Below are 27,970 nucleotides of genomic sequence, written 5' to 3'. Positions count from 1 at the left end.
GCGCGGCCTCTTCCCACCTTTTAAGGTAGGGAGCCCAGGCTGAGGCGCCCCTCTCTCTAACTGCAGGATCCTCGGATTTTTGCTCTCCAGGCACCTCGCCCTTCGCTTCATGGCCCTCTAGTAGTTCCAGGGTGTTCGCAGTTGTGACCTGCTTCCCGTGAGCCTCTGCTCTACGCTCCTGGATGGGGCGTGCGTTCCCTACCCAGCAGCCCTCGCGCGGTCCGGCACAGCGGACACCGGGACTCCAAGATGGCGTCAGTTGGTGAGTGTCCGGCCACGGGTTAGGCTGTTTGGACGCCGTGGTGGAAACAGGAGCCGGGGTCCAGGGTCCAAAGCCACACTGGGAGAGAAGGAAGCTGCGGAGTTGCCTGCCCTTTGCTTAGGCACTTCGCCACGACCTCACTTGAGGCGCGCCAGACCCTACTTTAGGGTCTTGTGCTGCCCGACCCCGCTCGGCCCGCCCAGGCGCGCTTTCCTGCTGCCCAGGGCCTGCGCCAACCGGGTTAGGCGTGGAGGGTGAAGGCATCTGGGGCACGCGCTTCTGGGCCTGCGAATGCGCCGCCTTGGGCCACTGTCCCTCTTTCCGCTAAGAAATAGCCGCTTGCCTCTCCCGCTGCGACCCAGCTGCTTTGCACTTGAATGTTACGCGCAGCATTTGCCCTTCTTTTCCAAAGCTTAAGCTCAGATGAAGCTCCAGGAGGAGCTCAGGACTAGGACTGTGCCTGACATCATGTGAGGTTCGATGCATATATGTTGAATAGGTTCAGAGAGGCGAGGTGACCTGCTCAAGGTCACAGCTCGTGAGAGGGCTGAGCTGGTATTCAAACCTGAGGCTTCGTGGTAAATGAACTTTATTCTCTAGGACAGCCTTATGACTAGCAGGCTTTTCCGAGACGCCCATGTGTAAATCGCTACATTCATCCCGCTGTGCACACTGATGATTTTTGTTTGTTTTTGAATAGGGCTAAACCGTGTTTTAGCCCTAGATGCTCCATAGTAGCCTTGTCAGAGAGTCCTTGTTGGGAAAGTCGATCCCATTTTACAGATGAGGAAAATAACTGTTCGGGATGTGATGTGGCCACTCTGAGGTCTCACAGCCTGATAGTGGCAGAGTTTTGATTAACCCATGTGTGTCTTAGCTAAGTTTCTGTTTTTTTATCATTTTTTTTAGATGGCGTTTCGCTCTTGTCGCCCAGGGTGGTGTGCAATGGTGTGATCTCGGCTCACTGTAACCTTTGCCTCCTGGGTTCAAGCGATTCTCCAGCCTCAGCCTCCGAGTGGCTGGGATTACAGGTGCCAGCCACCATGCCCAGCTAATTTTTGTATTTGTGGTAGAGACGGGGTTTCACCATGTTGGCCAGGCTAGTCTTGAACTCCTGACCTCAGGTGATCCGCCTACCTCGGCCTCCCAAAGTGCTGGGATTACAGGTGTGAGCCACCGCGTTTCTGTATTTTTTTTTTTTTTTTGACGTGGAGTCTCACGCTGTCGCCCACGCTGGAGTGCAGTAGCTGATCTAGGCTCACTGCAACCTCTGCCTCCCAGGTTCAAATGATTCTGCTGCCTCAGCCTCCCAAGTATCTGGGATTACAGGCACGCACCAATAACTACGCCCGGCTAATTTTTTTTTTTTGTATTTTTAGTAGAGATGGAGTTTCGCCACGTTGACCAGGCTGGTCTCAAACTCTTGACCTCAAGTGAGTCACCTGCCTCGGCCTCCCAAAGTGTTGAGATTACCAGTGTGAGCCACCGCGCCTGACCTCTGGTTTGTTTTTTTGAGATGGAGTCTCGCTCTGTCGCCCAGGCTGGAGTGCAGTGGTGCGATCTCGGCTCACTGCAAGCTCTGCCTCCTGGGTTTATGCCATTCTCCTGCTTCAGCCTCCAGAGTAGCTGGGACCACAGGCACCCGCCACCATGCCCAGCTAATTTTTTGTATTTTTAGAAGAGACAGAGTTTCACCATGTTAGCCAGGATGGTCTTGATCTCCTGACCTTGTGATCTGCCCACCTTGGCCTCCCAAAGTGCTGGGATTACAGGTGTGAGCCACTGCGCCCGGCCTCTGGCCTCTGTATTCTTAATCTCAGCCTGGAGAAATGAAGAGGGGTTCAGAAAAGATGAGAGGGAAGCTGTTTTCCCCTCAGTAAAATGGGCACAAGAATATTCGTCATACACGGTAGTTGTGTTAAGGAAACAACCTGTGAAAAGTGAACACTGGGGCATTTTGTCTAAGCATAGGGTTGTGGTCAAGAGCTCTGGACTAAGGATCAATCGATTTAGTACATGAAAGACACTTGGAACAGTGCGTGGCCCACAGCGAGTACTCAGTCCTTGTGAGCTGGTCATCCAGCCTTTACTTTGTGACCTTTAGGCAGGGTCATGTCACATGCCTGGCCTATTCAGCATCACCCCCAGTGAAGAAATTGGAGTCCATGTCTCTTAGGTATTGATGATCTTTTAGGTAGTGTCTGTCACCAGAGTACAAAGACAGTATTTCATGAGCACATAAAGTGAGGGAAATGTGAATTAGCAGCAGTAGGTAAGATCAGGGGTTGGCAAACTGGCCAGTGAGTTGGATTTCCTGTGGCCTGTTTTTGTCTGGCCATGAGCTCAGAATGGTTTTTTTGTTTTTATTTTTTATTTTTATTTATTTATTTATTTTTTTGAGATGGAGTCTTGCTTTCGTCGCCCAGGCTGGAGTGCAATAGCACGATCTCAGCTTAGTGCAACCTCCACCTCCTGGGTTCAAGTGATTCTCCTGCCTCAGCCTCCCAAGTAGCTGGGATTGCAGGTGCCCACCACCACGCCTGACTAACTTTTGTATTTTTAGTAGAGATGGGGTTTTGCCATGTTGGCCAGGCTGGTCTCAGACTCCTGAGCTCGTGATCCTCCTGCCTTGGCCTCCCAAAGTGCTGGGATTACAGACGTGAGCCACTGCACCGGGCCTAGAATGGTTTTTTGTTTTTATTTTATTTATTATAGAGATGGGGTCTCAAACTCCTGGCCTCAAGCAATCCTCCCATCTTGGCCAAAGTGTTGGGATTACTGGCATGAGGCACTGCATTGGGCCATTTTCTGTTTTTATTTATTTATTTATTTATTTATTTATTTATTTTTTTATTTTTTTTGAGACAGAGTCTTGCTCTGTCGCCCAGGCTGGAGTGCAGTGGCGCAGTCTCGGCTCACTGCAAGCTCCGCCTCCCGGGTTCACGCCATTCTCCTGCCTCAGCCTCTCCGAGTAGCTGGGACTACAGGCGCCCGCCACCACGCCTGGCTAATTTTCTGTATTTTTTAGTAGAGACGGGGTTTCACCGTGGTCTCGATCTCCTGACCTCGTGATCCGCCCACCTCGGCCTCCCAAAGTGCTGGGATTACAAGCGTGAGCCACCGCGCCCGGCCCATTTTCTGTTTTTAAAAAGATTGTTTAAAAATAAAATAGACTATGCTATGGAGACCTTATGTGGCCTGCAAATCCGAAAATCGTTATTCTCTGGACAACCCCCAGGTTGGATTTAGCACTCAGGAGAGACTTGCTATTTCCACGTGGCTTCATAGTAATGAACAGTATGTTTCCTCTCAAGGATCTGTGGTGGTTCTACAACCATTACTGAGAATCAGTCGTGTACCGAGAAGTGGTGGGGATATTCCCACCTTCAGGTAGCTCATAATCAGGCAGAAAGGTGGTAATAGTTCTCATTTACATAGTACCTAGGGCCAAGTACCAAGGATTTCACAAAGGAGGAAACTGAGAAGGAGTAGTACCTTGTCCAAGGGTACACATCTACAAAATGGCACTAAACCCAGAATGGCGCTAGACCGCAGGGTCTGCTCTGTCTCTGAACTCTACTGGGTCTCTTTATGTGACCCAGTGATTGCAGATGGAAGCTTCAGTGCTGCAGAGGAGCAGGTGTGTGTAGAGTTGGGGTGGGAGTTCCAATAGGGCAACCAAGGACTGAGGCCTTCCTCTGCCTTCCAGTGAAAGAGAAATTCGTGGAATAAGTATAGATGAATCTCAGATGAACTGGTTAGTCCCTTGCAGTGGCGCGATCTTGGCTCACTGCAACCTCTACCTCCCAGGTTTAAGCGATTCTCCTGTCTCAGCCTCCCGAGTAGCGGGGACTACAGGCACACACCACCATGCCCAGCTAATTTTTGTATTTTTAGTAGAGATGAGGTTTCACTATGTTGGCCAGGCTAGTCTTGAACTCCTGACCTCATGATCTGCCTGGCTTGGCCTCCCACAGTGCTGGGATTACAGGCGTGAGCTACCATGCCCTGCCAAAGGTGTTAGGTTTTTGTTTGTTTGTTTGTTTTTGACACGGATTCTTGCTCTGTCACCCAGGCTAGAGTGTAGTGGCACAATCTCAGCTCACTGCAAGCTCCGCCTCCCAGGTTCACGCCATTCTTCTGCCTCAGCCTCCCTAGCAGCTAGAACTACAGGCGCCCGCCACCACACCTGGCTAATTTTTTTTTTTTTTTTTTTTTTTTTTTTTTTTTTTTTTTTTTTTAGTAGTGATGAGGTTTCACCATGTTAGCCAGGATGATCTCAATTTCCTGACCTCATGATCTTTCCACCTCAGCTTCCCAAAGTGCTGGGATTACAGGCGTGAGCCACCGCGCCCAGCCCCAGATGTGTTAGTTTTAAGGAAACACCCTTGTCTTCATAATACAGAGATAGAACTAGGAAGAAAAACAAGTTGTAAATTGTTGGCTTTTTTCTCCTGTGATGTGCCAGGCTCCATGCCAGCCACTGAACATGGTAACGAGATGTAGAATATGTCTGCATAGTTTATGTGAATGTGAAAAAATGGCTTCACTGGATCAGGAAGTGAGTTTTCTGGCCTGGTGCAGTGGCTCATGCCTGTAATCCCAGCACGTCAGGAGGCCGAGGAGGGCAGATCACCTGAGGTCAGGAGTTCGAGACCAGCCTGGCCAACATGGTGAAACCCCGTCTCTACTAAAAATACAAAAATTAGCTGGGTGTCGTGTGCATGCCTGTAGTCCCAGCTACTCAGGAGGCTGAGGCAGGAGAATCGCTAGAACCAGGAGGCGGAGGTTGCAGTGAGCCGAGATCATGACACTGCATTCTAGCCTGGGCAAGTGCAGTGGCGTGATCTCATGGTGCAGTTTCACCATGTTGGCCAGGCTGGTCTCAGACTCCTGACCTCAAGTGATCTGCCTGCCTCGGCCTCCCAAAGTGCTGGGATTACAGTGTGAACCACTGTGCCCGGCCTCCCTCAGCAGACTCTTGAGGCTGATCCTGACAGAGCCTTAGTCTTTTTTTTTTTTTTTTTTTGAGACAGAGGCTCGGTCTGTTGCCCAGGCTGGAGTGCAGTGGCCCGATCTTGGCTTACTGCAAGCTCCGCCTCCTAGGTTCATGCCATTCTCCTGCCTCAGCCTCCCGAGTAGCTGGGACTATAGGCGCCCGCTACCACGCTCGGCTAATTTTCTGTATTTTTAGTAGAGACGGGGTTTCACCTTGTTAGCCAGGATGGCCTCGATCTCCTGACCTTGTGATCCGCCCGCCTCGGCCTCCCAAAGTGCTGGGATTACAGGCGTGAGCCACCGCGCCCAGCCCAGAGCCTTAGTCTTTCCTTTGATCCCAAAATGGAGAAGAAACCTTGGGATTATTTAATCTGGCTCCACTTGTGGTTATCTTTGAGAAGGCACCGTGGTCCTAGACTCTTTGCCCTCAATAGGACACCTGCTAAAAGCTTTTTAAAACTGATCATTAGCTGGGTGTGGTGGCACACACCTGTAGTCCCAGCTGTTCAGGAGGTTGAGGCAGGAGGGTCACTTGAGTCCAAGAGGCTCAGTGAGGCTGCAGTGAGCTGTGACCACACCTGTGAATAACCAGTGCACTCCAGCCTGGGTAATGGAGTGAGACCCTGTCTCTCAGAAATAAATAAATAAATCTTTGCAGGGAGAACAGAGGAGACGATTCCTTTCTTAAATGCATCTCCTGGACGCCCACAGGCCCACCCACTCCCTGGCCCTCCATAGTCTCCTCCTGGGCCCAAATGTGAGGACAGTGCAGCCTCAGCCAGGAGCCCTTCTGATTCCTTGTTCTCAGACTCCCATTGGAATACGATCTGGGGCCGTTCAGTCATATGGAGTGGTTTTTCCTCACTTGACTTCTCGGAATGTGTTATCTCTTATTTTTATCTCTGGAAATTGTTGGTGTCTGTGGTCCCAGGATGCTGGAGGTGGAAATCCCTTGGGTTTCTTTCATTATACTTGCTCGGGCTGGCCCATCTGGTGAGTCTGAGAGCTGTGTGAACCCAGTTGCTGTTTGAAGCCCTTCCCCAGTAAACAAGTGCGTCAAGTCTGAGTGAGACCCTTGAGGGCACCATCACACCGCTCTCCTTCCACATCCCCTCTTGTACGTTCTCCAGCCACACTTCCCCAGGGTTGGACAGGGCACCCTCATATTGGCTTCAGGGATATAGGAGGGCCAGTCCTGACCCCACGTTGTGTGTGTGACTTTGGTCACGTGGCCCAACCTCTCTGAGTCTATCCCTCCTCCCCTCCTGTAAGGTAAAGACATGAACTGCTTGTTGTGAAGATGAAATAAGCTAATAATGTCAAGTAAATGTTAGCTTTGCAGTAATCTTCCTGTCCTCCATGTTACTGCTTTCTTTGAGACCCTTTTCTGGAGTTACTCCCAGCAAGCTGTTACTCAGACGTCCTGTTGGTTAATAAAGCTGTCCCTGCAGCAGTTCTGCTATTGTATAGACTCAGTCTTAAAATAGTGGGCTTGATGTGATGTATTTCTTCATAATATTGTGTATGTGCAGCCTCTGTGTAATTGCATTATGCACCTTTATTGCATAGTTGAAGTAGTGGCAGGAAAGGATGCCATGTGTGTTACTGGGAGATTATTCAGTGGGTATTTTTTCTCACTCTTCTGTTTCAGTATCAGTGAAGGACAAGAAACTTCTGGAGGTCAAACTGGGGGAGCTGCCAAGCTGGATCTTGATGCGGGACTTCAGCCCTAGTGGCATTTTCGGAGCGTTTCAAAGAGGTCAGAGCCTTGTGGATGTCTGTAAATGAAAGCAAATCTCTGGGTCTTCAGATCTCTTTTTTGCCATGAATTAATTTGGGCAATGAAGGCTTTGTTGTCTGAAAGCAGTAAGTTATATAGAGGAGGACAGGGAGGGATGCTAGGCCTTGGACTTCCATGGTTGATTGGCCCTTTCAAAGGCCTATCTTGGCCTGGTGCGGTGGCTCATGCCTGTAATCCCAGCACTTCGGGAGGCCGAGGTGGGAGGATTGCTTGAGCTGAGTTTTAGACCAGCCTAGGCAATATGGAGAGACCCCATCTCTATAAAAAAAAAACACAAGAAAAATTAGCTGGGTGTGGTGGTGCATGCCTGTAGTCCCAGCTACTCAGGAGGCTACAAGCTCAAGGCCAAAGGGGAAAGGTGGAATCCAGGTGGACCTAGTTCAGGAGGTGGTATGTGTTTATAGTTCAGGCTATGGAGATTAGAGACCTTACTGGCATTTGTGCTTGTCATCTTTATCAGCCAGTGAATGCAGGGCAAGGGGCCTAAACAGCCAGAGCAGGACTAGGTCCCTGAATGTCAGCCAGACTCAACTGTGTGCTCAACTTCACTCAAATGTGAAGCCCAGCAGGGCAGTGAGCGCCTCTTGCGTTTGCAGGTTACTACAGGTACTACAACAAGTACATCAATGTGAAGAAGGGGAGCATCTCGGGGATTACCATGGTGCTGGCATGCTACGTGCTCTTCAGCTACTGCTTTTCCTACAAGCATCTCAGTGAGTGCCTCTGCGGCATCTTGCCTTCAGTTCCCACGAGAGGGTGGTGGTGAATGATTTCATTAGATACAGCAGCCCACCTTCTTCCAAGGCTGAGGGACTTTTAGTAAGTTCTTTATGTGTCCACCTAAAAGAATTGGAGGGACCTACCAGAGTACAGTATGTGGGATATTGTTTGAAATGAGAAAATTGTGACAAAGAGAACACAGGAAAATCAAGATGAAGCCAGGGTAAAGAGAGTACTTGGAAGCATTCTTTAAAATATAGCACGCTCTGTGAAAATTTGGCTTGATTTTCCTAGTAGCCAATGCAGAAAGAGAAATGAGTTGAGTGGGATAATCTCGTACCCCAGAAAAGCATGGCTGTTCCGGCTCTGAGGCTTGAGAGGAGCTTGTCTGGTGGGAGATTGGTGGGAGGTGTCAGTGGCGGCCTCTGACTAGGCTGTTTCTGACAGTGTAGTGTACACCCCCCACCCCTACCTCACTCCCATTCTGCGGCACCAGGGCGGTGCTGCCTCTGAAGGACGGGTTCCCTGGGGCTGTTTTCTGAGCGGGTGTTCCCTCTGTTCCTTCTGGAAAGTGGTTGGCCAGGTGGCAGGTTGGCTCCTGAGGTGTCTTTGTGCTCCCCGGGTCTGCTGATTCTGCAGACACTGGCAGGCGGGTCGTGGGTCATCTCTGAAGGGAATTCTCAGGAAGGCTTTGTGTGATCTTAGCCTGCTTCCTGCCATGCTGTGCCTTCATTGTAACCTTTTAAGATACTTACCATCTTTGCCTTCCTGACTTCAGAGCACGAGCGGCTCCGCAAATACCACTGAAGAGGACACGCTCTGCACCCCCACACCCCACGACCATGGCCCGAGCCCCTCCATGAGGAACACAATCTCAATCGTTGCTGAATCCTTTCATATCCTAATGGGAATTAACCTCCAAATAAAAGATGACTGGTATGTGTGCTGCTTGCCTGCCTGTCTGCCGTAGCCATTATCCCATGTTCCAGGGGCTCCTGTGGCACAAGGTGGGGGGAGGTTGTCTTTCCAGGCTGTTGACCCTTGAAGGCCTTTGTGGACTTCCCAGACCACCACTCTGGTCGTGTCCCAGCTCCCTGGGGGGGCAGGGTGTCATCCAGACCTTCCCGTAGCAGCAGTGCTGAAGTCCGTCCCTTGCCATGAGTGCTGTGGGCAGGTGCATTCACAGACACTCTGGTCTTTAGTTGGCTGGCCCTTTATGGTGTAACACAAAGGCTTGTGTACCTGAGAGTGCCAGACCCCACCCCAGCTGTCCTGTGGCTCCAGGCAGGGGATTTTTGGATGGCCCGCATCCCGTGTTTCTGCATCACCCTGGGGCATCAAGGGCTACAGGGTGAGGTGACCCGGCACTGTCTGGAGAGACCTCAGGCAGCACGCATGCCCAGGCTGCAGGGATTATGGCCCTCTGGCTGAGGAGGCTTCTCTAGCAGGAGGCTTAGTGGGATGGGGGTGATGGGGAAAAGTGAGGGGCTATGGCGGCGCCTCCCTGCTTCCTCTTCATCAGAGCCTCATTGGAGGTGGGATAGTGTGCCCCAGAAATAGGTGCCACCAGACATCTGAGCTGAGGTGGAGGACCTGCCTGCTGGCTCCAAAGGTCAGACTCCCAGACTTGACCAGCTGCTGGCAGGCCTTCTGGGCAGCTGCACTTCCCTTTGTGAGGCTGACATTTGTTGAAAGGGACAAGAAAGCTAGGCTGTGATTGTAGCCAGTGTAAAAGGGTTGGCATGAGACCCTTAAGTAATGAGACATGGCTTAAAAAACAAGCTTTAATCCATTTCATAAAAATTGTTCTTGCAATTGAACGTGGCCAGGCCCACATGCCCAGCAGGTTGTAGGAGAGTTTCACATTTTCCAGGCTCAGGACATGGCAGTCTCCTCCACATGCCACAGGTGTCTGAGTGACAGTGTAGACGCCTGATGGGCAGGAGGTAGGCACAGATGATCTGAAGGGGTCATCTATTTAAAAGTCTGCAGCTCCAGCTCAAGGGACACCTTAAACACTGTCAGGCATGTACCCCAAGAGAAAAGCCCAGAGAAGAGAACCTCAGGCTTGAGAGCCCTGTACCCCTCCTCAACCGCTGCCACCTGGGACCAGGGCCAGCCTGAGGCAATGGGGGCACCTGAATTTGCCCCAAAGGGCTCCCTCATTCAAATCACAGATTTAGGCACAGCTTTAGGATTCAGCAGGGCAGGGAGGGAGGAAGCAGGCGTGAGCCGGCCACAGCTTTGAATGACCTACGAGCCCCTGGCGTCACCAAGAACTGGTGTTTAATGAGGGGAATGACCATCGCCACACAGAACTACCTAGCCAAGCCCCTCCCCAGCAGCTGCCTCCCTCCCTGGATGAGGGGAGTTGTGCCGGGAGTCCCAGAAAGGAGACATCAATGCCCAGCCAAACAGGATGTCGACTGCAGGGACCCGTGGGACACAAGTCCCTTTTTCAAAAACTACTACGGCAAAATGATAGGAAACTAACAGACGTGGCCCCTCAGAGTGATGAAACCCACGTGTCTGTGAGCCAGCTTGAGCCACAGTCGCGCCAACAAGCGCATGAAACAGTTAAATGCACACTCCCAACAGTGGGGCCCCCGGGCTGCTCGGAGCTGGCTCCAGCTGCTGTCATTGTCCACTGAGAAAGGCCAAGTGCCCTTTGGTGCATCTGTTGGCGTAGTGTCCTTTCTCGCCACACTGGGAACAGCAAGAAATGGGAAGAGGAGAGACAGACAGTAACACTGTTCAAATGCAGTTTTCAACTAAGGTAGTGCCCACCAAATCCCGAATCATCCACCAAGTCCCCAGTCGGGACACGACTCTGAAATTCGCAGTGGTACAGAGTTTCTTTCAAATTGGAGGGTGAGGGAGCTCAGGATGGAAAGTGCAGTGATGCAGAAACTAGCCAGCAACTCAGCAGATGCAAGGGAGAACAAGGCCACCAGAAGGCGACCTGCTAGCACCCTCCAGGGAGCTCTTTCAGGCCCACAACTCTCCCACATGGACACAGGGCCTGCCTAGGGAAGGACTCCCAAGTGGGTAGCAGGACAAAGAGAAGCCCGTGGCCCGTGGTACCTGAGCTCCGCCACCCCGTCTGGGGACCAAGCCCCTCTGCACCACAGGCCAGTCACTTACCTCTGAGCCAAGGTCTGGGGTTCCCTGGCAGGAGACGGGAGGGAACAGCATGAGAAGTGTCCCAGCCTCCCCTCCCTTGGGGAGCCAGTGCTGGGGACAGAGGGTGGGCTGTACCCAACGTTTTCCCTCGTGGCTGTGACACACCTAAGCTACCTTGGGGACAGGTTTTGATTACAGGATCAGAGGGATGGGACGATGCTTAGACTTGGGTAAGGGGAGCCTGCAGAGCCAAGTGACAAATCCAGCCCTGACCCTGCCTCATCCCAGTCCTGATTATCCAGGCCTTTCCGTAGCTTCTCTTTACTCTATGACTCCTAAAACGGCAGCCTCAAGCACTGAACAAAAGGGTCAGGAGGCAGCTGGGGGCACTGACTCTGTACTGACACCCACCCCCGAGTCCCTGCTGCCCTGAGGGGCTCTGTCCAGTCGGCACCCAGCACTCTTGCCAGCTCTATTCCCTGGCTCTGCAGTCCCTGTTTTCTTTCTTCCATGTTGGCCAGGGGAACTGGCCAGAGGAACTCCTGACCTTGTGACCTGCTCCCCTCGGCCTCCCAAAGTGCTGGGATTACAGCGTGAGCCACCGCACCCAGCTGTCCGTTTTCAACTTTGTCTGATCTGCAGGTGTGACTCTGTATGGAGAGGCTGCCGATGGGCTGTAGGGCTAGCATGATGGCTCGGGGAGGGACCACACACCCTGCTCACAGCATCTGGCACGTCTGTCGGACCCCACAGCTGACCCTGGGGAATCCAGGACTCACATGAAGTGTCTCTGACATTAATGGGGTGACAGGCTGTGGACAGGGGCGGTCAGCCCTACCTTTCTAAGGCTCCAGGACTTAAGGGCGCTTGCTGCACAGAAGTGGTTCGGCTTAACAGGCCTGGAGGGCGGTAAGGTAACAGCTAAGTGTGCTCTACACACCGCCCCACTTCCATGCTCTTTTATTTTTTTGGAGACAAAGAGTCTCAGTCTGTCGCCCAGGCTGGAGTGCAGTGGTGCAGTCATAGCTCACTGCAGGCTTGACCTCCTGGGCCCAAGCAATCCTCCCATCTCAGCCTCCCCAGTAGCTGGGACTACAGGTGTGCACCACCACACCCAGCCTGTTTTGTGATTTTTAATCTGGACTCATTCTTCAGGACTCCAGCCATAGGAATTGTGTGTGCCTTGGGTTGAGAACATACTCTTCAAAGAGTACTGGGGGTTGCTCCTGCCAAGTGCCAGGGACACACCAATCCTGGGGCGATTTTAGATTAGAAAACTCTGTAACTTTCCAGCCTTAACCAAGGACATGAATACAGGCCCAGACTCACGTAAGGGCCCATCAATAACGTCAAACTATCAAGAGATTTCCCTCCCCTTTCCCCGCTTCCCACGGAGCCAGGAGTGAACAGGACAGTTTTTGAGGAGGTTTCTTGAAGCTCACCCCTCCTGAGTCCCATTTTATGTACTGAGGGAGGGGATGAGGACAGGGGTGCTGTAACCCAGTGTCCTGTTTTATCGGGTGTGCCCTGCAGGATCCAAGGATGCCCCCAGGACAGCCAGTGGCTCCAAGGGCTCACCCTTCCCTGGATCAGTGTTTCTATTTTGTTCCCGGCCTCTTGGGGGCTTCCCTCACCTGCCTGCAGGCCCCGTCCATTCACTCGGCAGGCGTTCTCACCATCCTTTACCGTGCCTCCATGCGATGTGGCAGAAAATAGGACAGTCTCTAGCCCACCACAGTGGATGGTAACTAGACTGTAACTTTATGCTTACAATCAGCAAAAACGAATGTTTTCATTATTCTCATTTCACCAAACATGGGGCATGAGGGAATGGCCACTGACAGTAAGGGAAGACCCCACCCTGTCCCCCAGCCCAGGGACTCACCTTGTAACAGGTGACCTGCTCCAGTGGCCGGGGTCCCCGGTTGCCCGCGCTGCTGTTTTGACTCTGCATGACCCCAATGACCTGCGGGGTTCTCTGCTGATTGGGAGAAGAGTTCTGACTCGTTAACTGGATCAAGGAGGACGACCTTTGTAATGGCGGATTGTTACTTTGCTGGAAAGAGTTACACAACACGGTTTTACTGTGGAAAACACGTGCACGCAGACTACCGATGGGGACAGGAAAAAGAGGGCGGGACTCATCCCGCAAACAGCAGGAAGAAGGGCTTCCATGACGGCCCAGCTCAGGACAGTGAGAAACATCTGGTGATGATGGCAGAAGCCACTGCCCGAAAAACACCATGCAGACACACAAAAACGAAAAATAAAATAGAAAACAAAACATCAAAGAGACAAGAGGAGGTCTCTGGGGCAGTGGGGCGAGGGCATGATCAGGCCTTACTTTGGTTTCTGAGGTTCTGGCTTCAGGTCAGGATGAACGCTTGGTTCAGCCAGATGTTTAGCAGCCTACACGGCGAGCAAGTCACAGAAAAACAGTTGGAGCCTGACACACTGAGCTGCGTTCTTGGGCTGGGAGGACCCTCCTCTAGGGAGCCCCGCCAGGAGGAGGGCCGGGGCTCCTGGGGTAGGGATTCCACAACAGGGCCTCCTCCCCACCAGGTGGGCTCCTGGCTCTGGCCCGTAAGTGCAGAACCCGAGCTAGAAAACCCCCAGGTTGGCACGGCTGCACCTACACCTGGAATTCCTGGCTGTCCCCATCAAGAGTTCAGTGTGATTGGCGCCTCCACGCAGCTGCATCCTCTCCTGGCTGTTTAGCCTCTAGCACTGAGTGGGGCTGGTGGGGATTTGGCAGCCAGTCCAGAGCCCAGCAGGGTAGAAGGTGAGGCATTGGGCTCAGGAGGTGGTTGGGCTTGGTGGGCCTGTTGGGAACCCTGCCTGATGCCCGCCCTGCCTTGATGCCAGCCCTTCCTCTTGGCTCAACTCCCGACTCCCATAACCAAACTCAGGGTGTCCTTGGCATTGAGAAGCTGCTGCAGATCCCCATGTGTCTATAGCATTTCCCCCTCTCCTTGTGCTTGAGGGAACGGACCAGCTGCTTGGCTGTGGGGCCCCTCATCTAGAAAACTGGAGCCAGCCGGGCCTGTTCTCGCCCCTCCTCCCAACCTCCACTCCACAGGAGCAGGGGCAGTGCTGGCCAGAGTGGTCAGTTCTGCTGCCACACCTGCTCCTGCCCAGTGGTGTCACCTCAGGCAAGTCCCTCTCTCTGGGAGTCTCAGTTTCCCTATTTGCAAAATAAAGGGTCTGACCCAGGAGCAAGAACAGCAGACACGGTGCCCAGGCCGCCCTCCATGCCAGCCCTGGGGCAGACACTGCTGAACCAGGCAGCCCCATCTCACAATGGGTGGCCAGTTGCATGGTGCCTGGACTGTGTCTGCTGCTGCCCTTGGCCTTGCTGAGGTTCTAGGGTGAGAGGCCCTCCGTCTCTTGAGGGAGATACACACGGCTTTGCTCCTGACTTTTCTGCGGGAACTTGGGAGACTCCCCTTCTCTCCCAAGTTGTCCAGCGGGGTCTAAGGCAGACTGCACCCCTGGAGGACGCTGAGGTTCTCGCTGTAGAAAAGGCACTTCCTTCCTACCAAGGAAGCAAGCACCGTACCTTTGCTGGAGGCTGTGTCTGCTGCGGCAGTGGGGGCTGCTCGGTGGTTCCCATGGGCAGTTCAAATCGAGGGCTGGTCACCAGCAGCCAGAGGGGATGAGAACAAGAGAAGGAGTGGGGGACAGGGGATGAGAAGAGAAGCCAGGCGATGCTCTTAAATTCCAGCCCTAGGAAAATCACACTCAGCTGCCCCAGCACAAAGTGACTGACACAAGCTGCATGGATGGGGTGGTGGCTGGCACTCAGCTCTGCTCCTGGGAGGCCACAGGAGTGGCGGGGAGAACAGAACTGACTTGCATGGGCTCAGACCCAACCCTGCCTACACCGAGCTGGAAGACTCATGGCCAGTGCTTCTTGGCAATGACAAAGGCTGTGCTGGTGCGTGCCTGCTGCGCCACAGGAGCTGTACACAGGGAAGCCCCCCTCCCCACAGGGTCTTACTCTGGTGTCAGCCCCTCCTCCCATCACTTGGTGACGGTCTGCCCTTGAGCCACCTGCAGGTGCCTGCACTCTCATTTAGGGAGTGAGACCCAGTGACAGCACCAGCCACTTCCCTGCAGTGAGAAGCAGGGACCAGGGTCCCCACAGACCTGGAGACTGTTATCCTGCTGTAGGTTCAGCAGTGTGGGCGAGGCAGCCGGGAGGAGAGAAGGCTTGTCTGCGGCCCCAGTGCCACCCCAGGCAGAAGCCCGGGTCCACAACCAAAGTGACAGATGGGCACTGGGCTCCAAGGACAAGAAAATAGAGCCACAAGAGGGGTGCTAACCCCACGGAGCAAGAATGAAAACCCATCTTCGGAGGCTCACAGACTTGCTATTTATTTATTTTATTTATTTAGAGATGGAGTCTCGCTCTGTTGCCCAGGCTGGAGTGCAGTGGCACGATGTTGGCTCACTGCAACCTCCACCTCCTGGGTTCAAGTGATTCTTTTGCCTCAGCCTCCCAAGTAGCTGGGACTACAGGCATGCGCCACTACGTCTGGCTAATTTTTGTATTTTTAGTAGAGACGGGGTTTCACCATATTGGCCAGGCTGGTCTCGAACTCCTGACCTCGTGATCCGCCTTCCTCGGCCTCCCAAAGTGCTGGGATTACAGGCGTGAGCCACCACACCCGGCCCAGACTTGCCTTTGACCAGGTGCCACCACCTGCCACCACGTGCCCTTGGCCAGGGACTGAGCCCTGTGCCTCAGTGTGCTGCTGTGTGAAATGGGTGTGTTCTCTCCTGCCCTCACTGTTAGACGACTACTTATTCTATGTGAAACCCCAAGCTCAGGGTTTCCTGAGCCTCCACATGGGAGGCTCTGAAATTCTAGTTTCCTTCCTTTAGGGCACAGGTGCTTAACTGGAAGTCCCCAAATTCCCTAAATGATACGCAAGGCTACATGTGTGTCTGTATCCCACAGCTTCCATTACATTACCAGATGGCCCATGACCCAAGAAAGGTCAGCTGCTGGTCTAGGCAGAGCCACCTCCGGGCTTAGGAAGCATTGGTGGCCATAAGCAGGGATTACTTCCCCATCTCCTGCCCCCACCCTTGGCCCTGGTACTGACATCACCCAGTGACCAAGGCTCAGTTGGCCCAGGGAAGATACGGAGGGCAGCAGGGCCCGGGCCGGAAGCTGGGGTAGAGGGCGGAGCGGCTGGCTACTCACTGCATGAATTTACACGAGGGCCCCTCCGGGCAGAATCCCACGAGGTAATTCACACAGATGACTCTCCGCGTGTGCCGGTGCCTGCAGAGGGGACCTGCAGAGCCAAGTGTCTGGTCACTTAGATGTCCCCTCTACCAGTTAGAGAGCTGGAGCATGGTTTCAAATGCTGGCTGTCTCCCATTCACGGGAGACAGGGGGCAGGGACCTCACCTCCCAACACTGGCCTCCTTATCAAAAATGCAGGTGGACCACCACCCACCCAGCATTCTTGGGAGATTCAAGGGAGATGAGGGGTGTGAGAAAGCCACTAGCTGCAGAATGTCAGGTTTTGCTGGGACAGGTAGCGAGAGATGTCCCAGGTAGACCAGCTGGCAGCCTCCAGGGTCATGTGGGCAGAGAAGGGAGGACTGGCTTCTTGCCGGGGGCCCAGCCCACCCTGGCACCTACCGTGCTTGCAGAAGCCGCGGTCATACCAAGGACAGTCCTTGATCTTGGACTCGGGGTCGATGTGCAGGAAGGGACATTCCTTGTTGCTGCACTCCCCTGCAGGGAAACTCAGACGTGAGGCCACTGGGAAGGCCGGGGCCAGGCCCACCTTGGCTTCATCGAAGGAAAACAGGTTCTGGTGTCCAGTTTTGGCCTGATGAGCCCTGAGAGCCAGGGAAGAGTGTTTCTGAGCCCCAGCTTCCTGTGCAGCGGAGCTGTGATGGAAACGCACCCATTGAGACCAGGAAGTTCCATTCTGATTGGCTCTTCACATCTAAGAGCTGGGACAAGGGTAGGGGGAAGCACTTGTGGACCTGGCTCTCTCCGAAGCAGCAGGCCCCAGGGACCACCAGCACTAAGAACCGCCTTCCTGGGTAGTTGCCCGCTTCCAGGCTTACCTTCTCCAATCCACGTTTACAACTGTGCTCAAAATCCAGAGGAAATGCAAACTCCTTCCCCAGGCCCCTCCACAGGCTCAGCCTCTGCCACCTCCCAGCCACATGGGTCCCCCTGCACCAGGACCAGCCCCTTCTTGGTCTTCCACTCCCAGCTCAGGAATCCCCTCATCCTTGACCACCCAGCCTAGAGAAGGTTCTGGTCACGGTTTCCTTCCTTCAGAGCACTTGTCACAAGCAATTTCTTCTCTGTTCGTCTCATAGCCTATCAGCTACCTCTTTCCCTGGACCACAGAGTGAAGGCTTCACAGGGCAAGGACCTCTTCACCATTGTCCCTCCAGTGCCTGGAAACGGGGCCCTCAACCCAATGTCTGTGGTGCAGGTGACAGAAGCTGCAGACAGTGTGTCCTGCACCAGGGCTGTCAGCAAGGAAGGAGCGACCCTCAGGCCACTTGAATAGCGGTGCCTTGACAGCCTGCCCAGGAGAGCCAGCTGCCTCTGGGGACAGATGGGAGGTCACTGCCCCATCCCAGTGCTGCTATGGGCAAGGCGTCGGGGGGAACATGCCACATTGCACAATGACAGGGACAGCACTTGGGGAGCTGGGAAGCTTGGGTCCTATTTCTTCTCAGCTTATGCCACCTCCACAAAACAAGCCACAGCTCTCATTAATAAGCCAGCAGGCCACGCCTGATGGGATGCTGAAATATTAATGTCTCCTCCAACAGCAGTGCTTTGAAAGCATGAAGCATACCCTGCACTCCTTGGCTCCCTGCAGGATTCCAGCCTCCTGCCGGGCTCCCTGCACAGGACAAGAGCCAGCCTTGTGCTGACCCATAGAGCTGCTTCCTGGGAAACCTCGAAGTGCAGACCTGAGCAGGGACCCTGGGGACTCATTCCAGCAGGGAGCACAACATCTCTGCCAGACTCTGTGCCAGCCCCACTGACTCCACCCGGTCTCCCGCTTCTCCACGCAGGCCACTCAGGACAGCTGAGGCCATGCATTCTCTAAGCAGGGCTCAAGGCAAGCTTGTTGCTACCAGAAGACACATCTGAGGCTGTTATTTTGAAGGGCTGTTTAGGATGGCTGAGATGTCACCAGGATCATGGCTCCTGGAGAGAAGGAACGAGCTCGGGCCTGAGAGGCAGTGCCCACGCTGGAGGGAGAAGCGGGTTTCAGGGAGAAGGTGGACATGGACAGAAACCAACCACGGACATAATGCAGCCAGCTGCACAACTCGCTGCTTCCAGGTCACCCTCGTTAGCCTCAAATCCCAGAGTGATTGAAAGAGCTCCAAACACTGAAGCACTCCAAAGTGATGCGCGGGGCCAGGCGTGGTGGCTCACGCCTGTAATCGCAGCACTTTGGGAGGCTGAGGCAGGCAGATCACTTGAGCCCAGGAGTTCAAGACCAGTATGTGAAACATAGTGAGACCCTGTGTCTTTAAAAAAAAAAAAAAAAAAAGAGATGAGCAGAAAATAGCCATGCTGTCCCCTAAAAGCTGGCTGAGGCTGGCAGGCTCTGCCAGAGTTTCTCCTCTGAGAATGGAAAGATCGGAAAAGCAGGCAGAGACAGTGTGGGCACTGAGCAGCCAGCGGACCCCTCTACACCCTGGTTCTCAGCAGAGCCTCCAGGACTCCAGGCGCCTTACCGAACTTGGAGTAGAAGTAGCACTCGGGCATCTTGGTCATGTCATACTCATGCAGGAACTCGCACTGGTCCCCTTTCTTGCATAGGCCACGCAGCCAGTGTTTGCACACAACTGTCTTCTCACCGCTGATGTGGCGAAACGGACACATGCCCCCTGCCGGCAAGATAGGGACAGGGTGTCAGCAGAGAGGCCACCCTGAGCCCAGCCTGAAGAAGCTGAAGTACCTTCACTTCCTAACTCCTGGAGCCACCTGAAGGCATCACGTCCTGGAAAGGGGCAGAGGTCCCCCTCACAGAAGGCAACATGATTTGAGGCAGTACACTGACAGACATTTTACATTTTAATAGTTACTCATGGCCGGGCGCAGTGGATCATGCCGGTAATCCCAGCACTTTGGGAGGCCGAGGCGGGCGGATCACAAGGTCAGGAGATCGAGACCATCCTGGCTGACACGGTGAAATCCCGTCTCTACTAAAAATACAAAAAATGAGCCATGCATGGTGGCGGGCGCTTATAGTCCCAGCAACTCGAGAGGCTGAGGCAGGACAATGGCGTGAACCCAGGAGGCAGAACTTGCAATGAGCAGAGATCGCGCCACTGCACTGTAGCCTGGGCAACAGAGCAAGATGCCTTCTCAAAAAAGTTACTCATGATCTCACAGATATTCCTGTAAGATGGAAGAATTAAAAGTGGGGAGGTGCTGGGAGGCTGAGGTGGGTGGATCACGAGGTCAGGAGTTCGAGACCAGCCTGGCCGACATGGTGAAACCCCGTCTCTACTAAAAATACAAAAAAAAAAATTAACCGGGTGTGGGGGTGGGTGCCTGTAATCCCAGCTACTTGGGAGGCTGAGGCTGGAGAATCGCTTGAACCCAGGAAGCGGAGGCTGCAGTGACTGGAGATCATGCCATTTCACTCCAGCCTAGATGACAAGAACAAAACTCTGTCTCAAAAAAAAAAGAAAAAAAAAAGAAAGATGAACTTGGCCAGGTGTAGTAGCTCACACCTATGATCCTAGCACTTTGGGAGGCCAAGACAGGAGAATCACTTAAGCCAAGAAGTTCAAGATTAGCGTGAGACCTTGTCTTCACTACATAAATAAATAAGTAAGTAAGTAAGTAAGCCAGCCAAGCAAGCTGGGGGACCAGGCACAGTGGCTCACACCTGTAATCACAGCACTTTGGGAGGCCAAGGCGGGTGCATCACCTGAGGTCAGGAGTTCGAGACCAGCCTGGCCAACGTAATGAAACCCTGTCTCTACTAAAAATATAAAAAATTAGCTGGGCGTGGTGGTGTGCACCTGTAATCCCAGCTACTCGGGAGGCTGAGGCAGGAGAATTGCTTGAACCCAGGAGGCAGAAGTTGCAGTGAGCCAAGATGACACCACTGCACTCCAGCCTGGGCAACAAGAGCAAAACTCCATCTAAAAAAAAATTAGCTGGGTATGGTGGTACACACCTTTAGTCCTGGCTACTGGGGAGGCTGAGGTGGGAGGATCACTTGGGCCCAGGAGGTTGAGCTTACAGTCAGCTATGACTGTGCCACTGCACTCCAGCCTGGGTGACAGAGTAAGATGCTGCCTCTTAAAAAAAAAAAAAAAAAAAAAAAAGACCAATTTCAGAATTGAGGAAATGTGATGTATACACATGGAGGGACGTGTCCCTTCTGGGACAGGACCTGGCGGGACAGAGCCAGCCTCTGGGGATGTGTGGGACTTCTAACAGGTGGCCTGGCAAGACCACCATGGAGGTCTGACTAGAATGAGGTCGCTGTACGCTTCTGCTGTCCAATATGGCAGCTGCTAGCCCCGTGTGACTACTGAGCACTTGAAATATTACTAGTGTGTCTGACGATTTTAAGTTTTAAATGTGATTTGATTTTACTTAAATTTGAACTGCCACATGTGACTAATGGCTACTGTATTAGTCAACAGAGAGACAGTCAGAATGCCCTGTGTTAGGGATGCCTGTGCTAACAGAAGGTGGCTGGTCAGAAGGGCAGAATTACTGAGCAAAGACATGGGAATGAGACCAGAAGCCCAATGGAGGTAATGACGTTCTGACTGAACAGTGTGAAGTTGGCCTGGCTGATCTGCCAGAAAGTCTCCTACCTCAGTGGTAAATGACTACGTTATAGAAGCAAAACTCACCAAAACCATTCATTAAAACCAGCCCTTTGCTCTGATTCTCTGCTCCCTTTTTCAAGCTTCTGATTAATATTTAAGTCTCCTAAATAAATTTTCCTACAGGGAGAAAAATGCCCAGACCATGGAAAGTTAAGGTTGTGCATAGTGATACTTCTTTTTTGTTTATTTGTTTTTTTGAGACACAGTCTCGCTCTGTTGCCCAGGCTGGAGTGCAGTGGTGCGATCTTGGCTCACTGCAACCTCCGCCTCCCGGGTTCAAGTGATTCTCCTGCCTCAGCCTCCCGAGTAGCTGGGATTATAGACAGGCGTCACCATGCCCAACTAATTTTTGAATTTTTAGCAGAGATGAGGTTTCACCATGTTGGCCAGGCTGGTCTCAAACTCCCGACCTCAGGTGATCCATCCGCCTCACCCTCCCAAAGTGCTGGGATACAGGCGTGAGCCACCACGCCTGGCCCCTAGTGATACTTCTGATGGATTAGCCTGGCCCACATACAATTATTAAAAGAGCACAGCCAGAGGAGTAACAATATGGCGACCGAGACAGTGGAGCTCCATAAGCTGAAGCTTGCTGAACTAAAGTAAGAATGTCTTGCTCGTGGTTTGGAGACCAAGGGAATAAAGCAAGATTTTTTTGTTTTTTGAGATGGAGTCTTGCTCTGTTGCCAGGCTGGAGTGCAATGGCACGATCTCGGCTCACTGCAACCTCTGACTCCCTGGTTCAAGGGATTCTCCCACCTCAGTAGTCTTGTGTAGTCTGTGTTGGGGGCTGGTTATCGAGAACAAGACCCCGCAAGATGGGTTATCATGGGGTGTTTTGATGGGAGGCCAGAAAACCATGAGCCCATGGAGACTGTGGAATGAGAAAGGCCTGGGTTCAGACACTGGGCTCCACCGCTTATTAACTCTGTGACATTGACAAAGTTCCTGAGGGTTTCAATGCTGGGGGCTTCTCTCCATGTCACAGGTCAGCTTGTGGCCACGGGGAATGCGAAGTGATAAGGCAGCCTTAGAGCCAGGTTCAGTCCTGCGTTTAGGTTTCAGGTGGAACACCCCATCAGGGTCCTAGCCTGTCCAAACCAGTTTTATCTGCAGAGATCGTTAGTCTGTAGAAAGCAATGTGAGCCAGAGACCTGGCAGCCTCCAAGTCTGCCGGGGACAAGGAGGTGGGAGGGCGCCTCCAGAGGCACATCAGGGAGCCCGGAGTTTCTTACCTTTGCCGCAGGCAGCTTTCAAAAAGAATTCACAGACAGCAGCGCCCGACTCTGTAGAAAGGAGAGAAAAGGAGAGGAATCAAAGAGGTGCAATTTGCTATTGATGATGTCTGAAGACAGTGGGAGGGAACCCTTCTGACCTCTGACCCACCAAAGGTTCAGGGTACAGGAAATAAAATAGCAAAAATATGCAAAGCCCAACCAAGCAAGAAGCTGCTTAAAGTTAGTCATGCCCTACAAAATGAGACACATACATTGAGAACAGTCATTACCCAGTGCTTTGAGAGCCTCCTGTATACAAGATCCTTTCAAGGAGTTAAGAGCGGGTGGGGAAAGGAAAGCTGGAGTACAAGATCACAGAAATAATTTTTTCTTTTTTTGAGATGGGGTTTCCCTCTTGTTGCCTGGGCTGGAGTGCGGTGGTGCGATCTCGGCTCACTGCAATCTCTGCCTCCCAGGTTCAAGCAATTCTCTTGCCTCAGCCTCCCAAGTAGCTGGGATTACAGGCGCCTGCCACCACGCCCGGCTAATTTTTGTATTTTTGGTAGAGACGGGGTTTCACCATGTTGGCCAGGCTGGTCTCGAACTCTTGACTTCAGGTGATCCACCCACCTCGGCCTCCCAAAGTGCTGGGATTACAGGCGTTGAGCCAAAGTGCCTGACACACAGAAATAAATTAATGGCCCCTAGCTCACACCTTCCTCCAGGAGGGCGAATTCACGGATACCTTAACATGAGGCAGAGGGAAGGAATGATCTCACAGAAGTACAGACAATCAGGGCCTCTGAGGAGGGTCAGGCTTCAAGGAACAGGCAGTGCCTCTGAGATGCTAGTCCAGCGGGAAGCACGTTAAGTGCAGAAACGGGACTGCTTTTAATATACAACATCTGTACACAATTTTTTTTTTCTATTTTTTTGAGACAGAGTCTCACTCTGTCACCCAGGCTAGATTGCGGTGGTGTGATCTTAGCTCACTGCAACCTCCACCACCCCAGTTCAAGAGATTCTCCTGCCTCAGCTTCCTGAGTAGCTGGGATTATAGGTGCACCACCACGCCTGGCTAATTTTTTTGTATTTTTAGTAGAGATGGGATTTTGCCATGTTGGCCAGGCTGGTCTCAAACTACTGGCTTCAAGTGATCTACTTACCTTGGCCTCCCAAAGTGCTGGGATTACAGAGTGAGCCACCACGCCTGGCCCACATACAATTATTACAGGCTGGTCTCGAACTCCTGACGTCGTGATCTGCCCGCCTTGGCTTCCCAAAGTGCTAGGATTGAGTCACCACACCCCACCCCACATACAATTATTAAAAGAGCACACCCGGAGGGGTAACAAGATGGTAACTGAGACGGTGGAGCTCCATAAGCTGAAGCTTGCTGAACTAAATCAAGAATGTCTTGCTTGTGGTTTGGAGACCAAGGGAATAAAGCAAGATCTTATCCACAGACTCCAGGCATATCTTGAAGAACACGCTGAAGAGGAGGCAAATGAAGATGTACTAGGAGATGAAACAGAAGAAGAAACAAACCTCTTGTCAAATAGGAAGAACCCCCTGAAAAAAACTGTTGATGTGGCAGCAGAGAAGAAAGTGGTGAAAATTACATCTGAAATACCACAGGCTGAGAGAATGCAGAGGAGGGCTGAACGATTCAATGTACCTGTGAGCTTGGAGAGTAAGAAAGCTGCTCGGGCAGCTAGGTTTGGGATTTCTTCAGTTCCAACAGAAGTCTGTCATCTGATAACAAACCTACGGTTAACTTGGATAAGCCGAAGGAAAGAGCTCAAAGATTTGGTTTGAATGTCTCTTCGATCTCCAGAAAGTCTGAAGATGATGAGAAACTGAAAAAGAGGAAGGAGCAATTTGGGATTGTCACAAGTTCAGCTGGAACTGGAACCACAGAGGATACAGAGGCAAAGAAGAGGAAAGGAGCAGAGCGCTTTGGGATTGCCTGATGAAAGGTTCTTGATACTTTCTGTTCTCCAGTGTCTTCCATTTCTCTCATTCTTCTTGGTCACATATATACTAAATGCAGTCATGTGCCTACATCCTGCCTCGCAATGAGGGAGCATGTACCCCAGGTACATCTGTGAACTGCTCCAGCAGTTTGACTTATTGCTGTTTCAGCTTTAAGGTTGTTGTGTTTTTGTTTTTGATTATGTTGCTTTTTTTTTTTTTTTGAGACAGGGTCTCGCTGTTGCCCAGGCTGGAGTGCAGTGGCACGATCTCAGCTCACTGGAGGCTCCGCCCCCTCGTGGTTCACACCATTCTCTTGCCTCAGCCTCCCGAGTAGCTGGGACTACAGGCACCCGCCACCTTGCCTGGCTAATTTTTTGTATTTTTAGTAGAGATGCGGTTTCACCGTGTTAGCCAGGATGGTCTCGATCTCCTGACCTCGTGATCCGCCCGCCTCGGCCTCCCAAAGTGCTGGGATTACAGGCGTGAGCCACCGCACCCGGCCGATTATGTTGCTTGTTAATTAAAAAAAAAAAACAGAAAAGGAAAAAAAAAAGCACAGCCTTTCATTCCCACAGTCGGAGTGTGCTGGAATTCAGTGGGCTCCAGGGACCAGCTGTTCTGATGAGTCCAGGAATTCAACCCTGGCTGCCAGACTAAACTGACCTTGGCATCAGAAACAGTTTCCTCTACAAGTAACCATTTTAGAATTGCTGAAAAACCAACAACAGCATCCCTGAAGCCCACTTAACATGCCTCCCCTTGCTAAATCACAAAAGATTCCTCAGCTTCTTGGAAGCAGGCAGATTTTGCTAGGACACAGCTGAGGTTATAGAACTTACGGCTGTCACAGGGAGGTCACTCCATTTGCATCTCAAAAAGTCTGAAAGTGGCCAGGTGCGGTGACTCACGTCTGTAATCCTAGCACTTTGGGAGGCCAAGGCGGGTGTTCAAGACCAGCCTGGCCAATATGGTGAAACCCCATCTCTACTAAAAATGCAAAAATTAGCCAGGCATGGTGGCACGTGCCTGTAATCCCAGCTACTTGGTAGGCTGAGGCAGGAGAATAGCTTGAACCCAGAGGCAGAGGTTGCAGTGAGCTAAGATCGCGTCACTGTGCTCCAGCCTGGTCAACAGAGCAAGACTCTGTCTCAAAAAAAAAAGAAAAAAAAATTCTGAAAGTAATTCTGGTCTCTCTCTTCAGAGGTTAGAGTTGCTTCTGCTCAGAAATCCACAGTTCTGGGAACTGAGTCTCATGTGGATGGGATGCCTTATGGGCAAAGTGACAGTTCTTCCCAAAACTCAGATGGGGATGAAGAGGAGGGATGGGTGAGGAAGGGCTGTGGCCTCACTAGGCTTTAACTGAACAGGATGTGGACAAGCATTGAGTGTGGAGGGTGCCTACCGACGCTGAAGCCCTGGCTGGGGCAGCACCTATGGCTAGGCGTGTCCCTGGCCTCAGGAACAGGTATGTGGGCCCCTGGCCACTGTACCTCCCCTCACAGGCTTGTGGATGTGTCAGGTGGCAGAAGGGTGGGAGGAAAAGAGCTGCCCTGCGTGGGTGGTTCCATGGTCTCAAGCTAGTGCCATCATGACAGGAAAAGGCCGGCTGGGTGCAATGGCTCATGCCCGTAATCCCAGCACTTTGGGAGGCCGAGGCAGGCGGATCATTTAAGGTCAGGAGTTCAAGACCAGCCTGGCCAACATGATGAAACCTCATCTCTACTAAAAATACAAAAATTAGTTGGGCGTGGTAGCGGGCACCTATAATCCCAGCTACTCAGGAGGCCGAGGCAGCAGAACTGCTTGAACCTGGGAGGTAGAGGTTGCAGTGAGCCGAGATCGCACCATTGCACTCCAGCCTGGGTGATAACAGCAAAACTCTGTCTCAAAAAAAAAAAAAAAAAAAAAAAAAAAAAAAAAAAAAAAGACAGGAAAAGGCCACATGTGCAAGGATGAAGTGATCACAAGAGTCGAGGAGTAGGTAAGAGGGGGTGTGTGTGTGTGTGTGAATTTGAGCAGCTGCTTTTTACGGGGTGTACACTGGTGATGGTGTTTGTGCCTATGTCAAAAAGGGTGTTCTGATGATGTCTCCTTATAAGCACTATCTTGTTTTTCTTGAAGACTTAATTAATTTCCAATGAAACTATCTTGTACAGAAGTATCACCATGTAAAGTTGTGGGACAGGCAGCAAAAAAAAAAAAAAAAATATATATATATATATATATTTAGGCCAGGTGCAGTGGCTCATGCCTGTAATCCCAGTACTTCCGAAGGCCGAGGTAAAAGGATCACTTGAGCCCAGGAGTTCAAGACCAACCCTGGGAAACATGGTGAAATAGTGTCTCTACCAAGAAATACACACAAAAAAATTTGCCAGGCGTGTTGGTGCACGCCTGTGGTCCCAGCTACTTGGGAGACTGAGGTGCGAGGATTGCTGGAGCCTGGGAAGTCGAGGCTGCATTGAGCCATGATTGCGTCACTGCACCCAGCCTGGGTGACAGAGGGGCCCCTGTCTCAAAAGAAAACAAACAACAAAAAACCACATAAAGGGACAGACTCAGAGGTCACATGTGCATGAGAAGGTGTGACTGCCTGAGGGGAGTGAGGCTGCTGGGAGCGGTTGGCTGGTAGTTGTGGGCCACAGCACACAACACTGGAGAGCTTGCCCGCCTCTGCTATGCACTGAGTGGTTGTCAGCAAGTCCCTTCCCCCGCTTGGGTCTCAGTTTCCCCATCTGTGGATTGAACTCAGTGACTTCCACAAGTCCCCAAACTTTAAGGTTATACCATTAGATTTCAAGTATGTCCAGATAGGAAAGAAGACACAAAGAAAACTACTGGTTTCTTTTAAAGTACAAGATATCCCACCGAGTAGGAGGTGGGAAGCCAGGAGCTTCCCATGTGAAGGGGAGCAGTGAAGGGAGTTCAGGCCAAGGGTCCACACCAGCTGCTGGGTGTGATGAATAACTCAGAGTTGGGGTCCAGAAAAAAGTAGGCACAGGCCAAAAACTAGGGATGAGCTCCCAGGAGAGTGAGTCCTAGAAGGGAGTTTGAGAGTCTAGCTGGGGTCTCCTACAGAAAGGTGGTCCTTCCCTCAGCACGTCTCCTCCAACCGCCTAGTTTTGATGAAAGCAAGAAGAGACGCTCAACGTAGCGGGGGCGGGAGGTAGGGAGTGCGATATCCTAGTACTCTCCTGTAGTTGGGAGAGTGTTGAGGGAGAGTTCCAATCCAGGATAACCCACCCTTATTCAAGAATTAAGCGAAAAGACAAGGTCCTACCCTCCTACAGATTACCTTTGAACAGCCGCAGGGGGCCAAAGATCCGAGGCAGTCAACTCCTGAGTCCGAGTGAGGGGAAAAGGGGTCCCTAGACGGTGGAAATAGGGGCCTGGGAGTCAGGAGTCCTGAAACCAAGGGGGAGCGTCCCGGGATCCAGAAGAGGAGGTCTCAGGATGGGGCGGGAAGAGTCTCAGGACCACAGATGAGGGAGTTCAGGAACTAAAGGGGAGGTCCGTCCCAGGACTCGGAGAAGGTGGGAGGAACTCTCAAGACCTACAGGGAGGAGTCCCGCGACCAAAGGGGAGAGGTCCCAGGATCCAGAGGAAGCCGGGGGAGGTCTCAGGAACGAGACGAAGGAGTCTCGGGATCGCAGAGCAGCGGGTCCCGGGTTCGAGTCGCTCTTGCCCTCCCGCCCGGGCCCCGCGCTCACTGTCCATGCCAGGGAAGGGCAGCGGCTGCGCCCCCAGCTGCTGCTCCACCGCGATCTCCAAGTCAAACTTGATGTGGTCCACGCTGGCGATGATTTCCTGCATGGCGGCGGCGGCGGCCCCACCGGCCCGGCTCCCCCTCGGTCTCCTGTAGCCCTCTCGCCTCTACCCGCCGCCGGGCCCGCCGCACACACTCCTCCTTCGCTTCGCCTCGCCGCTGCCGCCGCCTCCGCCGCCCGAGGGATGCCGGGACCGCCCGGAGCCCGCGCCGGCCCTTGCGCCTGTCCAGGCACT

At 52.5% G+C, this 27,970-nt stretch overlaps 2 protein-coding genes and 1 pseudogene across 10 annotated transcripts; 2 read left to right on the top strand and 1 right to left on the bottom strand.

Annotated features, from left to right (window-relative positions):
* Nucleotides 1–98: 98 nt before the first annotated feature.
* On the top strand, nt 99–8,720 carry ATP5MF (ATP synthase membrane subunit f). 5 transcript variants are annotated; one of them, XR_010122517.1, is made up of 4 exons: nt 100–262; nt 6,912–7,019; nt 7,658–7,880; nt 8,560–8,720. XR_010122517.1 is itself a non-coding variant. In XM_055292531.2 (4 exons), exons 1-4 carry the CDS (start codon nt 250–252, stop codon nt 8,586–8,588), a joined length of 267 nt encoding a protein of 88 aa, XP_055148506.1. In that variant the 5' UTR covers nt 101–249; the 3' UTR covers nt 8,589–8,720. The 5 variants fall into 5 exon arrangements, 4 of the variants coding, with proteins under 4 accessions (XP_055148508.1, XP_055148506.1, XP_055148505.1 ...); XM_055292531.2 differs by having other exon boundaries at nt 101–262; nt 7,658–7,774; XM_055292530.1 differs by having other exon boundaries at nt 223–280; nt 7,658–7,774.
* Nucleotides 8,721–9,551: 831 nt separating this feature from the next.
* CPSF4 (cleavage and polyadenylation specific factor 4) lies at nt 9,552–27,941 on the bottom strand. Of its 5 annotated transcripts, XM_063646195.1 has the most exons (9): nt 27,679–27,939; nt 22,010–22,060; nt 18,651–18,803; nt 16,564–16,659; nt 16,117–16,210; nt 14,464–14,536; nt 13,249–13,313; nt 12,790–12,885; nt 9,552–10,487 (listed from the first exon to the last, which is right to left on the bottom strand). In XM_063646195.1, exons 1-9 carry the CDS (start codon nt 27,779–27,781, stop codon nt 10,271–10,273), a joined length of 948 nt encoding a protein of 315 aa, XP_063502265.1. In that variant the 5' UTR covers nt 27,782–27,939; the 3' UTR covers nt 9,552–10,270. The 5 variants fall into 5 exon arrangements, with proteins under 5 accessions (XP_063502265.1, XP_055148494.1, XP_055148493.1 ...); XM_055292519.2 differs by lacking the exon at nt 13,249–13,313 and having other exon boundaries at nt 12,790–12,882; nt 27,679–27,937; XM_055292518.2 differs by lacking the exon at nt 13,249–13,313 and having other exon boundaries at nt 27,679–27,936.
* LOC129489622 (SAP domain-containing ribonucleoprotein-like) lies at nt 23,341–24,179 on the top strand (annotated as a pseudogene).
* Nucleotides 27,942–27,970: the final 29 nt, after the last annotated feature.

This window comes from Symphalangus syndactylus, chromosome 9 (genome assembly GCF_028878055.3).
Source record: "Symphalangus syndactylus isolate Jambi chromosome 9, NHGRI_mSymSyn1-v2.1_pri, whole genome shotgun sequence".
Taxonomy (NCBI): Eukaryota; Metazoa; Chordata; class Mammalia; order Primates; family Hylobatidae; genus Symphalangus; species Symphalangus syndactylus.
The sequence above is the reverse complement of the archived record's forward strand: the minus strand, read 5'-3'. Positions and strand labels throughout refer to the sequence as shown.